Below are 16,590 nucleotides of genomic sequence, written 5' to 3' on the forward strand. Positions count from 1 at the left end.
TGAGCTGCAATTGGGCCATGTAGACTTTGAAGTAATTCATTACAATTGTATCTCTTCTGTAGGGGGAGGATTTTCCTCAATGATTCGTATGACCTTGCTAAACCCAGATAGGTGGTAATTGAGCAGCAACTACTTCTTCAGAAGAAACAGAATAAAAATATTGAAAATATTGACTCACCCCAAAGGCAGTAAGCAGCACTTTGGTCTTTGACCTTTAAGCATCCTAGGGTAGTCAATAACCTGGCTGTTAGATGCTGTGCCTGCCACTGATTTTGATTTGGGAGTAGTTTAACCTTGAACCAAGATCCAAGTAACCACGGCAACAGGAAGTCGGCCTCTCCATCCAAGGAGTGGGAATCCATAAATCAAGGTCCCTAATGCAAACACTGTGTGCAGGTAGAGATTTGAGAGGATAAGTGGTTTGTGAGGGATTACCTTTGAAAAAATGAATGACTGTCCCTTGATATGTTGAAGCACAGCTTCACAGAGACCTTTTTTTTATCAATAGAGGTCAACAGGTTACAGCTGCATGTTTTCATATGGCTCTTTATATAGGCCCTTCAGTTTAATTAGAACCAGATGTTGAACTTACGAGGTTGTTAGCATTATTATGTACCATATGCACATGCATATATGTTTGTGTGTATTGATACAGACACCCACATACGCACATTTCTTGCGCACAAACTACATTCATGCATAAATAATGTTAGGGCTCAAACTCAGGTACTATGGAGTGGTGAAACCTCAGTTCTTCATATGCATGGTTCCATAGTGCTGTGATTCCATAGGTGTAATTACTTGGTCAGATATCCCAGTTATTCTATGGGACACTGCTTTATTCATTTGTACAGCACTCACCTAACAAACGGCTACTTGGTAGTCAGATTTTCCTCTTGCTATTCAGTGTGTGACATCATGTCTCATTTATTCCACATTTCTAAGCCTTGGTACAAATAGATGAATGTTTCATGAATGTTGATAATTTTATTTTTGCAGCACTGCTCTTGAGATGAGGGGTATATTATTGTTCTCATTTGCAACAGAGGAGCTGAGCAGAGAGAGATTGAAGTTGAATGGACACAATTTGAGATGTTTAGTACTTGATTTGAGGCTCTGGAAGGATGTGTGGTCTAATAGGCAGAAACTGCTCTGCATATCTCTACCAAGCCATGACCTGTCATTCTGTCTTGCTCCTGACTATTTCTGCACTCACCCCTGTTCTTCTCTGTTAAGTCCCAGGCTGATATCAGGTCACAGGTCCATCAGGACTCCTGTCTCCGACTGGCCCACTCTGTAGCCCCATCTTTCAGACTCTCTGCACAGTGTAATTTTTCTGTGCCTGAGTCTTCTGGAGATATCTTCCACAGTTTCTGAGACAACCCAGAGGTCTCCCAATATTTCACATTTTATGTGCAAGAGACAAAGGCAGGAACTGTTCATAGCAACTCCAAGCTACAAATACAAGAAAAAGTTGGTTGGTGTCTGGAGAGGCTGGGCGCATCCAACAGATGTAGAAGTTTGTGCAGCAGTTTCTGGCTCTGCTTCAAGATCTTCTTGATCTTCTGGGAAAGGTATCATGGTACTTGTGAGAACTCTTTGAGGAACTAACTGGTGCTATCCAGGTGCATCTGGGAATAGCAGTGGGCTCTCACAGCTGCAGGGGACAAAGGTCCCCATCTGCTGACCTGACTTGCTGTCCAGGGATGTTTTCTGCTGGCCTGGGGCTTGGATCAGGGAAATTGTGGAGACATGCCAAACCAAATCTGAGTGGCAAAACAAAGCAATCAATCAAAGGTGGCAGGAGACTTGCATGAATGACCAAGAGGCTCCTGAGTAATGTCAGACGGAAAAAAGAAGCATCTGGAGTTGAATCTAGCAAAGGCAGAAGAGCAACAAGAAATGTTTCTGTAAGTACATAAGCATCAAAAAGAAACCTAGGGAAAATGTGGACCCACTGCTGAATAGAGTAGGGAACCTGGTGGCAAAAGGCTGACAAAAGACCGAGTTACTCATTGTCTTCTTTGCCTTGATCCTTACTGGTAAGACTGGCCTTCAGGAGTCCCAGGCCCCTGAGACTGGTCAAGAAAGGAAACTTACTCTTGGTCAGGAGGATCTGGTTAGGGAACAGTTGAATAAACTGAACATGCCTAAATCCACAGGTCTTGACAGGATGCACCCAAAAGTGCTGAGAGCTGGCTGATGTCAATATGAGGCCACTCTTGATTATTTTTGAAAGGTTGTGGTGACTGGGAGAGGATCCTGAGGACTAGAAGAAAGCAAATGTCAGTTCAATATGTGCAAGAAGACCCAGGGAGCAACAGGCTGGCCAGCCTCATCTTAATCCCTGGGAAGGTGATGGAGCAAATAATCCTGGAGAGCATTTCCAAACATATGAAAGACAAGAAGGTGATTGGGATTAGTCAGCATAGGTTTATGAAGGGGAAATCATGCCTTATCAACCTGATGTTGCTTATCTCAACTTCAGCAAGACTTTTAACTGTCTCCTATAACGTCCTTATAGACAAACTGATGAAAACAGGCTAGATAAATGTACACTGAGATGGACTGAAAATGGGCTGAACTGCTGGGATCAGAGGGTTGTGATCAGGGGCACAGAGTCTAGCTAGAGGCCAGTCACTAGTGGTGCACACAAGGTGTCGATACCGGGGCCAAAATTATTTAACATGTTAATTAATGACCTGGGTGATGGGGTAGAGTGCAGCTTCAGCAAATCTGGAGAAGATACAAAACTGGAAGGAGTGGTTGATATACCAGAGGGACCTCAACAGGCTGGAGAAATGGGCTGACAAGAACATCATGAAGTTCAACAAGGACAAATGCAAAGTCCTGCACCTGGGGACGAATAACCCCATTCACCAGTACCTATTGGGGGTTGACCACCTGAAAAGCAGCTTGGTAGAAAAGGCCCTGGGTGTCCTGGTGGACAGCAAGTTGACATCCAGCAATGTGCCTTTACAGCAAAGAAGGGTGAGGGCTTCGTGGGTTTCATTAAGAGAAGAGTTGTCAGCAGATCAAGGGAGATGATCTTTTCCATTTATTCAACACTAATGAGGCCACACCTGGAGTGCTGTGTCCAGTTCTGGGCTCCTCAGTACAATAAAGAGAGGGACATATGGGAGAGAGTCCTGCAAAAGGCCACAAAGATGATTGAGGGTCTAGAGCATCTCTCCTATGAGGAAAAGCTGAGACGGGTGGAATTGTTCAGCCTGGAGAAGAGAACACTTAGGGGGATCTTATCCATGTGTACAAATATCTGATGGGGAGGAGTAAAGAAGATGCAGATAAACCCTTCTCAGTGATGCCCAGTGACAGGACAAGAGGTAATGGGCACAAGATGAAACACAGATTATGTCTGAATACCACAAAACAAGTTTTTACTGTGAAGATGATTGAGCATTTGAACAGGTCACCCAGAGAGATTGTGGGGTCTCCATCCTTGGAGACATTAAAAACCTGACCAGAGAGAGTCCAGGGCAGCCTGTTCTAGCTGACCCTGCTTGAACAGGGTGGGGTGGACTAAGTAGTGTCAAGAGGAGCCTTCGAATCTCAGCTGCTCTGTGATTTTTGAATCTTCATATAATTTAACTGCCAAAATCTGATTCATTTTATCTGCGTGCCATGTGCAGGTTGAGACTGGAAAGAGAAGGAATTTATGAAGGATTACCTTTGAAAAATGAATGCCTGTCCTGGATGCCTGATGCCTGCCCAGCATCACAGAAACTGCAAGAGGTTTTCATAAATTGGCACAGACACAACACAAAGTCCTCACCCTAGCAGACTTTTGCTCCAGTCTCATGAGAGCGGGGCTACTGGATTTTTACAAAGCAGCAACTGCTAGGAATTTTCTAAAATGGGCAAAGAGCCTTCCAATCTTATTGTTAAAAGTGACTGAGACATTTAGGTGCTTTTGCACTTGGTAAATTCATATACTTAGAGATATCCCAGGGAGGTGGTGGAGTCCCCATCCCTGGAGGTGTTTAAGGGTAGGGTCGACATAGCGCTGAGGGATATGGTGTAGTTGGGAACTGGCAGTGTTAGGTTAATGGTTGGACTAGATGATCTTCAAGGTCCTTTCCAACCTAGACAATTCTGTGATTCTGTGATATATATTCAATATGTATATACACACATGAACTCATAGAAATACTATATATAGATAAGTGGATACACATTCAGCTGTATTAGACAGGTATCTAATATGTAAAATTTCAATCTGAGCAGTTTAAATTTGACACATTTACAATCAAACAAAATGTGTTCAAATCATAAGAGCTTGAGAAACATTGTTAAAGGAGGAATCTACCAGCCATGAATGCATAAGTTTTATTTTTCGGGAATATTTGACCTTTTTGGTCGTTTCTTCTGTATTGTAATCCTTAGGTAGAAAAATGTATGAGAAATCGCTCTTTTTTTTTAAACTCCCACCACTTTAATGAGTTGCAAGGTAAATTTTCATTAGGAAGGGGATTCCTAACAAATAAGTGTAATGTACTTTAGACAGGGACTTAACATACTGAGGCTTCTCCTGATACTTGCTCCTTACTCAGATGAAACACCCACTGAGTCAAGTCATTGTAGAAGAGCAGTGTGTGAGTGTGGAGAATACACTACCCAGAGAATGACAAATAGACAATGCCACTAAATACAGATATAAAGGATATCTGTCTTTATACGTGTGTTTGCTTGGAGAAGAAAAAGTAGTAATGTGGACCTATGATGTTGGTTTACCATTGTTTATAGTCATCAGTAATGGTACATCCTTAAGCAGTATTATTAAAAACAAATAACAATGATGATCCTTGCTAGTATCAAGACCATATTATGGGCACATACACAGGGAAATATGGAAATATATTGTTGTAGCAAGGACAGCAACTGATTACTCTTTTCCAGATATTCCCCAGACATGTTACTTTATCAATATTCATCCCAATTTTGTTTCCTTCCCCAGGAATTACAGGTCCTCTCTTAAAAGCAGACCAGACTTCACTTCATGGTAAAATGGAAAGTTCTGCCTGTAACATGATGACCAGAAGGAAACCAGCAGCTGTTGACAGTGTTGCAATGCCGACTCCAGTATTATCTCTCCTACCTTCATCATCAGCAACATCTGAAGCAGGTAATGTTGTTCCTCTCCATCCCCTCTATTTCTTCCCCATCTTCTTCCTTCTGCCACTACACTGAACAATATGTGCTTGTACTGCTCTTCCTGATTGGAGCAGTAGCTGCAAATGTGCATATCTAATGTGATAATCAGGCTGTAATTCTTCTAACACTTTCTTATCGTGATCATATCTTGGCATATTTTATTCACATACCACCATTTGTGCAATAATGAGGACACAAGTAGCACCAGCCCGTATGGTCTAGCAGGGGACTCTGAAGCAAAACTCTTGGGTTCCTTTCTCAGCCCTGTTGTTCATTTATTTGAATGTTCCCATCCCTGTAGCATGAACATGCCGAATACACAGTGAATAGCTAAGGAGCAGCTGAGATTTCTTTCTGCATACTTCAGTGATTTTAACATAATATTCTGTCTTGCAAATGTGAAATTGGCTGGGGCAATGAACAGTGATTTAAAATATATCAGAATAAATAAGTCAGAATAGCATGTTTTTCAATCAACTTATATTTTATGCTTCTATTTTGAATCAGATCAGAAAAGTGATAGCTTTATACAGCCAGAAATCGAGCCAAATCATTCAGGCATCATCTTGCCTTTTCTTGGACACGGATGGAGAAGTTAATTTTGCATTGGGTCTTAATTTCCATAGAATGGGGAACCCACAGTACATTACCTTACATGCAGCTATTAGAAGTTTCATAGTCTTGTCAAACCTTTGATTTCACATTCAGAAAAAATGCAGTTGTATCACTGACTTATGGAATGATTACATATTTAATTATTCAATTGAAAGTTCTGTTTCAGTGCACTCCTTTTGATTTTCCTCTCATTTCCTGAATAAATAGTGAAAACAAGGGTTCCAAGCTGTAAAGTAGCCACTATAAAGATAAATTTTTATATGAAAAAATAAGAATTCTCTGTTTAGTCTTTAATACTTTCCTATATATAAACTAAGGACAGATTTTTAATGCAGCAGAGAATGAAAGCACACAAATATTTTATGATCAGTTTCAAGATGAAAGTGTATGCTTGACTGCATAGTTCATTCTTTCCATTTTCAGAAGTCTAATTAAATTGTTGGTTTATCTGTAGCCCAGATGTTGAAATAATTTAGTTGAAAACTGAAAGAAACTGTGTTAATGGGAAAACAGGACAGTGCTATGGATTTCCTGTAATTAATAGGGAGCTCTTTGAAAATTTCTCCATTCAAACCAAGTCAACAAACTGAGCCCAGCTGTTGAGCAAACAGTCTTCTCTGTGCCATGTTCTTGCAAGTGGCCTCGAGCAACTCCAAAGGGATGGACAATGACAGGCAGTAAGAAGGATTTTAGTGCTGCAGACATAACAAAGCCATCCAGAATAAAGTTAGGGGACCAGTGGAAAACTTTAAAGTCTGATCTAACTGGGCTCACCTCCTTGTTCAAACACCACTGTGCTGGAGTGGATCCTCCAGCCTACTCTAAGCTACCGTTGGAAATGTATATTTTTGGTGGAGATTTCTCTCTTTGCCTCAGAAGCTATTTCCAGCATCATATCAATCCTGCATGACTTTCCAGCATGGTCTGCGGCCATTTCAATTTATCTTTGTCTGTGAGACAGAGCCTCACTGCATCTGTGTACCCTGGGGAGGAGAGAAACACTGGGCCTCCGTGTGCCTTATTTTAAATGCGTAAAGCTGTGGTTTAAGACTAACGTTGGTTCTTGCTTGTTTGAGGCAGCTAGGTAAGGTTGTTTGGAGAGTGGGAAAAGGATGAAGAAAAAGTACAAGTGCCTGTGCTGCATCAAGTATTTCTAGTTTCTCTTCACTTTGGGCTGGATTTTGCCAAATAGCTTCAGGTCTTCATGGAGGCAGCATGTGGCCATGCAGTCTGGGTAGGTGTAGGGACATAACTGTGCCCAGGCAAAAAAGTGTCCCCCATGCATCCCTAGCACCTGGAAGTTGCCACCATGTTGTATCATCTCTGTAGGAGCATATTTCTATTTTCATATATCTGCATGCAGACACAGTGTTACTATTCCCCACCTCTTCTTCCACTCCTTCTGGATGAATTCCACCGGATAAAGCAAGACGAAAGTCTTTCTTCTAAAGAAAGGTTTCCACATGCGAACGACAAAGTATGTACAGGAAGAGAATAACAAAGCCTAAAGTCAATGCAGACCAACTCGGGTCCAAGGTTGGGCAGGGTTTGTCTGGATAAAATGGAAAAGATTAATACTTAGGTTTGGTTTTCAGCAGAGCAGTATATCACATGGCAATATAGAAAAATATTTTATATCAGAGATTGCTCACCGAGAGCTTCCAGATGAGTTGATAACACCTAATGGCTCTCACTTCAATAGTGGTTTATTTTGGCAGATCTCCCTCCTATTTTGTCATATGCACACCTCATCAAATCTTTCCCCTGCAGACCCATCAGAGTTTTCCATATAGTCTCCCTACACCAAATGTAGAATCAGATGTCCCTGACTCTTAATAGTCAAAATAATATTGTGTTTCCTAATATCTGCTTGAAAAATCCTAACTTGAAAGGATATTACGTATTCAGTACATGCATTCTGACTATTGGCAGACTATGTAACACTACTCAAATATTTTCTAGAGCTTGTAAGTTCAGAGGCTTGCTAGGAAGAAAAGCAAAAGAATTATTAGTAGCTTCTAACAAGCTTCCTGAGAAAGTCATAAACACCCCGAAGCATTTACAAAAGAAAAATTAGTGCAGTAAGCCAGCATAGAACAGCGCAAGTTTTTTTTCTAAATGAGAAAATGAGTTTCAGTCCAAAAGGAAACAGACTGTCAGCTTATGAAGTTTTAAGAGGGCAGAAGAGTATCTAAACAACATGAAAGAAGACACTGAGAGTGGTGTTCAGCATATAGATTTACATTAAGTGTAGATATCTACCCATAACTGCATATCAGTTAATTTTGGAGAACTAGGCAGTTTGGCAGAAAGCAGATGCCTGCTTTTGCTCCGCTCAAGGAACTGTCTACTCACCATCAGGCTCCACTCAGGACACTCAGCCTGGGTCACCTGGACCTCTTTGCCTAAGACACCCATTTGATTTGGCAGGATGGACAGGAGACCTACACCTTTCTTACCCTATATCAGGGTGTCAGAGGGATGTCCATGGTCACCTTAAATTGCATTGAGTTCCCATTTTAGAAACACAGGTCATCCTCTACCAACTCTACAGACCAGATCTTCATTGACTGCGATGGGGTGGTGATACTAAGCTGCAGAAACAACAGACTACAGATAAATCTCAGTAAAGACATAAAATCTTTGCAGATACTTGGCTAGTGCTTTATTCAAATTTGTTTCTTCTCCTTTGGCTTACTTTCTTTCCAATGAAAGTTGAGAGTAATGCCAAATCTCCTAATCTTACCATGGACCTTGCAATTTTTCCTGTATTTCTGCTAAATTTCCCATCTTCAAGATTTCCATCATTAACTGAGAAATTTCAGCTTTACTTTCTGGAAGAAAATTGCATCTTGATTATGAGAATTTTCATAAAAATGTCTTGAAAATGTGCCTTGGCAATAACAATAAAAAACAAAAGGTGGACAGAAGAGCACGCCAGACGTTTGATTTTTTAAACGTTCTTGATCTGAAGCTACTCTCAGGATCTGGGAGGGACTCAAAGAGTCGGATGCTTAGGGCTGGAAATATTGGGACTATACATGTCAATCACCAGTGAGGCCAGATGAGAATAATCATTTTGTGTGACAGGGATTTAACCTTTTTTTGATCAGATGACTGAGAAATAGTTCACTGCCACTTGCCCTTAGGGCTCTTGCATCCACACTTTTTAGGGGTGACCTACTTCTGAGGAATTTTGTGCAACTAATTAGCTTCTCTTGAGAAACTTGGATATTTCATTTCCTTTCTCTTTTTCTCTGGTACCAAAATGACTGCATTCCTCTTTTCTTTTGTCCTCTGTGAATCACAAACTGCAAGTGGGTTTTATTTTTCTTTTTGGTGTGGGGAGTGGGTTACATATGGAAAATGTATTTTGTTTTGTAATTAATGAAAACCAGACTTTGGGAAGTTGGCCATCCAGGTCTTTATTTATAAGAGAGCATATGTCTGTGTTTTGTTTATGACTCACTCCTACTTCTTGCATTGTAACTTGGGTTTGTTTACGCAAGCTCTTTGCTGAATCCAAGCAACATGGTGGTATAAGAGCCAATAATTTATGTTCTCCAAGAGGGGAGGCCGGTGAGTGAGGTTTTTATGCTGAATCTGTCATAGCCCATAGCAAGGAAAAGGAGATTCTCCCACTTGACAGCTCCTGGTTATCTACAGAAAATGCTACAATAGCAACTTTATTTAAACTACCGCTAGAAGATTAGCCTGTTAGCCATGAAGGGAGTGATAACCCCCAAATGAACCTTTCTCGAAGTCTTGTCTGCTCTGGAAACTTCAAGGATTTCAAACCCAAATGACTGCTTGACAGTCAGGTGTAAATTAAGTTTGCAAGTAGATGTGGGCTGAGGTTAATTTAGTGGGATGTTTTATTCTTTACTGAAAAGAAATTCTGAAATCCATCATTTCTTTTCCAGCAGCGCAGATTAGGTATGTTAGGAGTGAAAGGGAGCACTAGTTATTGCAATAACAGAATTAATACATTCTGTTTCTCTCACAATGGGGTAGTTACTTTTAAACTGTGTGCAAATCCTGAACTCTGAACAGATGCCATGTTCAGTAAAGGACAATGAGACAATTTAAGAAAAACAATCAAGGTCTCATGTCCTAAGCAAAGGACCAGGAGCCAAGAAATGCTGGGTACTCTTTCCAGCTCTGACAATGACTCACAATGTGACCTTGGCAAGAGACTTAACGACTTTGGACTTCATTCAGATCTCAAGTAAGTGATCTGAACCAGGGGTAATCTTGTGTTGGGGGCCATTAAAGTCAATTATATGACTCAGTAGTTTCAGCTAGTATCTGCGGGAATTATAGTAAAGAAACCCAGGCAGGGGTAATGAATTTGCCACAGGTGAAGTGACCCACACAGCGTGTCTGCTCATACTAGTTTCAGTAACAAACACTCTTCATGCTAACTAGCATCCATGGCAAGAATTAAAGACTGGAGTGAAGACAACAGGAGTATTGCTTTGGGGTATAGAAAGTTTAATAGTTACAATGGACCAATATGACAGCTACGCTAAGCAGCCCTTCCTTCCCTCCCACTAGAGGTTTAGAAATGAGAATGAAGCAAATCCATGGTAAAACCTTGCTGTAGAAAAGCTTTGTTGCTTCAGAAGAGAGGAGAGATGGAGAGAAATCTCTGAAGACTGCTTAATAGTCAAAGTTGTGTTTTCATATAGGACAGCAAAAAAGGAGGTAACAGCAATTCTTCTGGGACTGTAATAAATAATCTCTTAACTTTTTTCAGTTACTTTTCTATGCAGAGTCCTTTCTCACTGCCATCAATTCTTCAGTAGTCATATTCAGCCTACTGGGCTTGAAAGCATCTAGTCTTCATGACACTGAAAGCAGACAAAGGAGAGTTTCCATTCACTGTTGTTTGACCTACTCCTGTTTCTCTCCTGTCTCCCAACAGCCAGCCCACCACTGAAAAAAAGGTTCAAGCGCCGTGAAATTGAAGCAATCCAGTGCGAGGTGCGCAAGATGTGCAACTACACCAAGATCCTGTCCACGAAGAAGAACCTGGATCACGTGAACAAGATCCTGAAAGCCAAGCGGCTGCAGAGACAATCAAAGACAGGCAATAACTTCGTCAAGAAGCGGAGGGGACGTCCTCGGAAGCAACCGCTTTCCTTCGATGAAGACTCCAGAGACCAAATGCCCGTTCTGGAAAAATGCATTGACCTTCCCAGCAAAAGAGGTCAGAGACCGACACTCAACCCTTTGATACTGGAGCAAGCAGCCACTCAAGATACAATCATGGCCACCATTGAGGCTGTCATACACATGGCTCGAGAGACACCACCCCCGCCGCCTCCTCTCCCTCCTCCCCCTCCTCCGCCCCCTCTCCCTCCACCCCGGACACCCCGGGTTGGGAAGAGGAAAAGCAAGTCCGCGCAGGAGGAAGAGGAGGACGTGAAAGTGAAGCGGCACCGGAAAGGCAGAGGGAGTGAAAGTGAAGGCCTTCCCTAAGGCCAGCGCACCTTGTCGGATGTCGGGTGCCGGTAGTGGGACATGCTGGGACTGAGGGACTGGAGGCATGCTGTCCGCTTCCCCCCTGCGGCAGCACTGGACTCACTCGTCCCTTCAGCGGCCAGAACCCACCATGGAGAGCTGTGCCAGCCGGGGTTCGCATCTTCTTCTTCATCACTTTGGCCCCAGCCCCTCCAGAAAAAGGGGGGAAAGGGTGCAGAAAACATGGGGATATAAGGGGGGGCGGGGGGTGTGTGTTGAAGTTGGGGAGAGCGTCTACTTTACAGAGTTTCCAAAACTAATCAGCATCTCAGCATTGCTGTTCTCATACCATACCCGGAGGCGGGAATTCATCTTCACAGAGAGCTGAACGTTGTCACTAGGGCTGCACGCTCGACTCCGATTCTGTTTGGTGGGCCAGGTGAAACTAAGAGTAACCATACCATAGTAGAAATCACTGTAAAAAAGAAAAAAAAGAAACAAAAAAAAAAAAAAAACAACAAAAAAATAGTGTAATTTTCTCAACTGTGATCTTGGTTATAATCTGTTTGAAATTTTTTTTTTTCCAGTTTTCTATACCTACCAGGCTTTGGGGCTCATTAACCCAAAATGCCTGACTCCTCCTAGAACTATATATTTCTTTCTCATTTACTTGCCTAATTACAACTAGCTGCAATATAGGCAATAGAAAAGTAGAGCCTTACACGCGCGCACACTCATTCCAAGTGCTATCCCACGAAACAACGGAATATCACAGCATTTAAAATAAGGTGTACATGGATATTCAGTTACGATAGCACGTTTCAATGAAGCAACTTGGCGCTTTCAATGACATGTGAAAAAGGGGTCATCAGTCAACCAAGTTGTTTTAATGCTCAGTACATATGAGTAGAAAACAGCAAGACACTACTGGGTAATAGAGTTATAGTAAACATGGACAAAATCACCAAAAAAATAATATAAAAAAGATAAAAGATAAAAATAGGACAGAAAAAATAGAGTAAAAACACAGGACCCAAACCTACCAGTTCTTATCACCTGCAATTCCCCGTGAAATTGATGGGAAACCCAGGATCCGAATAATTCGCATTAGGTAGCAATGCCTTGATAAGTTCTTTTAAATAAAATAGATGAAGTAGATTGTTTAAAAAAAAAATAGAGAACAAAACCCTATGGAAAATAGGTTCTTTCTTGGCAATTATTTCTTAAAAAAGAAAAGGAATAAGTGTTCTTATCTGAAAATAAAAATAAAAATGTTCAAAGGGTATCACCACTGCAATTGTATTAATGCCACTTTGGACATGTTCTCCAAGTTGTGGTTGCCTTAATAAACTAAAAAAAATTTTTTTTTTTTTGTACATAATGTAATTATAAAGCTCTCAGTCTGCATGGATGCAAACTGTGTGTGACAAATCGTCTCTTTAAATGGTCGGTTCAAATTGTACATTTCTCATTCGAGTTGTACGTTAGCCATTGATTTAACTTGGGTAAAATACCCAAACTCCATTTCCACAGCCCAACTAAAACAAGGACTGAACATGAAACTGTTCTATTGCAGTAACAATGCTTTTAGAAAAGAAGTCAGTTGTTGAAATTTGAAATAAGTACTCTCAAATTTGTTTAATTTATTTTTAAAGTCCTTCAGTACACTCAACACCTAACATGGCAAGATGGATATTAAAATGGGAGGGGGGAGGGAAAATTCCAGCAAAGGAGCGGGGATTGGAATTATTTAATGATTCACAAGCCAACTGCTATTCCCCTTTTTGAGAAATCTTTGAACTGGCTTATTGCCAAGGAAACTTCAAATAGCACGACACTAAAAAAGAAAAAAACCAACAAACAAACCCAACAAAAAGTCCCCACAAAAAAAATTGTGTTTCTATTCTGTTATTTATTTACAAAAGTCATATCAAGACTATGGTGTTAAAGGGACACTGTAAACATACAGCTCATTATTTTTAGAGACTGATTTTTCTTCTGTGATAGCACCTTGGCTTATTAAAACTGAATGCATTTGGGGTTTGGATTGGGGGGGCGCGCGCGTTGGGAAAGGGGATATTTTTTATTATTTTTTTTTTTTAAAGGCTGGAACAAATCTTGAGATCCTGTCTCCTTAAAACTGATAAGAAGGATCACAGAATTTTGTTTCCAATTTGGTTTGCATCATTCATCATACTCATTTGTGCTTTTTGTTTTCCAATTAATGCAGCTTAGAAATAAACTGGCCGGTTGCTCATTCTGTTACAGCAAATTTGCTTTTCAGTTCTCTTAAATTAGCACAGTGTTATTGACTGAAGTTGTAGGCTTGCAGAAAAAAATGCTTAAGTCTCCTCGAGGTCCTCCCTTCTTCCTTAAAAAGCATTGGACTGAGGTTTAATTGATTCAGAAATCCTTTTTTTCCATCTCTCCTTCGAGCCTGAAAGTAGGTGCAGTGTCACTTAAAATGCAAGAAAAAACTGTAAATTTGGTATTCCAGGTAGCCTAAAAACTGAAACTAAGCCAGAGAACAACTTATCCTTAGGTTTATCTTTAGTGATCTCTTTATTGGCATTGAAGGACATTTCAATGTGTAGAGAGTGGAACAGAGGTCTGAAAGGATCAAATTCTGTCAGTGAACTCCCACCATGGCTTCAAGACATGTCAGACCTTACCGAGTGTCAATAAGGGCTGGATTTAGCCTGGATTTTTCTGGATATAGTGGGATGCAACCCCCCAGGGAAGAGCGACTGAGTGGCTGCTGCCTCCTATGCTCGGGAGCTTCAGGAAAAAAAGCTCTTATCGTTCCAAAAAATACTATCCAAAATGCTGCTAGATGCACAGTGCTTAAGGAGAGCATCCACTCCAAGGGTACAACCCCATATATCCTTCACTGAGTGAAAACGCTATACCTTTTGGTCCGATCTGGTAGCTGCAAGCCATCCACATAGGACGGGCTTTATCCAGACACCCAAGGTTTGTTTTTCACTGCAAAGAAGGTGCTGGTAGAACATGGTGCTGTGGTACAGCCTTGGCTATTTGTCTAAACAGCAGCACAGTGCAGCCAGTCCTGGCTGGCAGGAAGATTAGCTTGTTAATTTGTATGAAAGCAGGCTGAAAATTCTGTTAGATGGCACTCAGAATTTGTGTTCTGCATGTTGCATAGTCTATAAATATGATAAGCAAGTTGCTGACAGAATAATATTATAAGGCGATGTACTACATGCAGATCATAAAGGATTTAGTTTTAGGGCTTAAGGCTAAAATCCCACTCCTGCAGTTTATTACCCAACAATATTCCAGTAATGAGCTTTTTGATTATTTTTTTTCCCTACCACTAGGAAGATTTACTGAGGAACTCTCTAAATTCTCTTCACACATTTCCAAGAACTGTATAAAACTGGGGTGAAAGCCCTTTTGCTTATTAAGACCAAAAAGACCTTTCAAACACCTCCACTGTGTCACAGATTAACACACATCTTAGCATGCTTCAATAAAAACACAAAACAAAATCACATTGGCTGCAAGCCATGTGAAATGAGGCCACGGGTTTGCATCCTCTCCGTGGGTCTTCTATTCCTCAACCCCGCATGAAACTAAGAATGGGGATAAGCATGAGGGGAAAGAGGAAAGAAAAAAAAAAAAAAACCACTTGTGTCTCCAAGAGCTTCATACTGCCAGTTTCTTGAGCCCTTCAATATTAAATTTTCTGTGAAGCACCTTGCATGTTTTTGGGTAACTGTTAAAAAAAAAAAAAAAAGAAAAAAAAAAAGTAAGTTATAATAGTCATCGGCTACTAGGGTATCCTACAGCGTGGCCCATGACTCTCCACTTGACAGCAATGCTTTGGACCATTCGTGTAGAATATTCTGTTTGTGTTGTTATATTTTTTGGGTAGCATCTGGTGCAATGAGGTGCCGGTTCGTCACTGGGGCTTCTGAGCACTACAGCAATACAATGAATAAACAGGAATCATTGTTCTGTACACAAGGATTTCCCCAACTCTTATTTTCACAGGCCCTGATTCAGGACTGCACTTAAGCACATTTAAGTAGCATCCTGAAGAGTAAAAAGAACAACAAAAAAAGACAGGAAAAAGAAAAAAAATAAAACAGGATGGTTTTCTGAAATGAGAAAACAAACATCATGCCCTTGCAATGCCTCTTCCTTCCATATCATCCAAAAACTGGGGTGCAGCAGTTCTGAGATAATTAGAAGCACATTTCAACAAAGGACACATATTTGGGATCTCCTTAAGATGCCTGCCTAGGTTGTATAAAACACTACACAGAAAAAAAAGAAAAAGAAAAAAAAATGTAAAAACATTAAAGAGCTGCCAATTGGACAACATGGGGAAGCAGTTCAATCCCATGTTGGTTTGTTTTACTTTTCTTTTTCTTTATTTTTTTAAGCTATTTCTTAAATAATAAATGCACATGAAGTGTTAAATATGTATATACTGTATTTCAAAAAAAATTAAAAAAAATCAAACGAATGGGGCACAAGATTGTTCTATAAGTCGTGCTGGCTAATTTTTAGTTTGTATTCATAAGTGGTTTTTAAAAGCCTTTTTTAAAGTGTAATTTGCATGTTCTACTTTGATTGTATGTAAACATATTTTAGAGCAAAAAAATGTATTTGTATTTTATTGAATATAGAGGCAAGAAAAAAAACTTGTACATTGTTTGAAATGTTCTTTTTGTAACAGTTTTTATTCATGAAGCATTTTTGTACATTTAAAAATGGATATGGACTTGATGTTCTTTGAGGCTTAGATACATCTGGCATGCTTTAATGTCATGCTCCTTCATGATCTTAGATGTTGGTTTTTAAACATTTTTTTCTAAAACAAAGCTCAGTCTTTTCGCTACCAAATCAGGTTAGCACAGTATAGAGCACTTAACTAAAAAAAAAAAAAGAAAAAAAAAAAAGTTAATCCTATTCATATGTTATTCATTGTGTGAAATTAAAGGAATTCAATTCAGTCTAACATGAGTTGTGAATTCTTTTGTCTTATTTTCCATCTGTTTCCCATCACTAAGGAGTTTAATAGCTTTTGGGATACTAATACCATGCATTCACAAGCCCTCTTTATGGTAATGGAGAAAAACATGCTTTGGTTCTGTTCTTTTTTCTTGTCTTTATTTTTTTTTTTCCCCCAGAATATCCTTAAAAGTTAAAAATGGACTGTGCCATGGGCCCCGTGGACAAAAGGGAGATTCACACTTTGAGGCTGTGCGTATCACCAAATGAACAGAAACTCTCTGCTCCAAATTGTGTCCCCAGGCATCAGTACGGTAGTACTCGCCTCCCAGGTGGGGTTTCTACTCTCGAAGGAGA

General features: G+C 40.4%; 1 protein-coding gene across 2 annotated transcripts in view; it reads left to right on the top strand.

The window, feature by feature from the left end:
• SETBP1 (SET binding protein 1) overlaps positions 1 to 16,240 on the top strand; it is a 262,052-nt gene extending 245,812 nt beyond the window's left edge. For both annotated transcript variants that reach the window (XM_074855566.1, XM_074855567.1), the window contains 2 exons: positions 4,976 to 5,143; positions 10,715 to 16,240. In XM_074855566.1, coding sequence (XP_074711667.1) covers positions 4,976 to 5,143; positions 10,715 to 11,271 — 725 coding nt within the window. In that variant the 3' untranslated portion in view covers positions 11,272 to 16,240. The remainder of the gene's footprint in view (positions 1 to 4,975; positions 5,144 to 10,714) is intronic.
• The last annotated feature ends 350 nt before the right edge of the window (positions 16,241 to 16,590 follow it).

The sequence above is a fragment of the Strix uralensis genome, chromosome Z, assembly GCF_047716275.1.
Source record: "Strix uralensis isolate ZFMK-TIS-50842 chromosome Z, bStrUra1, whole genome shotgun sequence".
Classification (NCBI taxonomy): Eukaryota; Metazoa; Chordata; class Aves; order Strigiformes; family Strigidae; genus Strix; species Strix uralensis.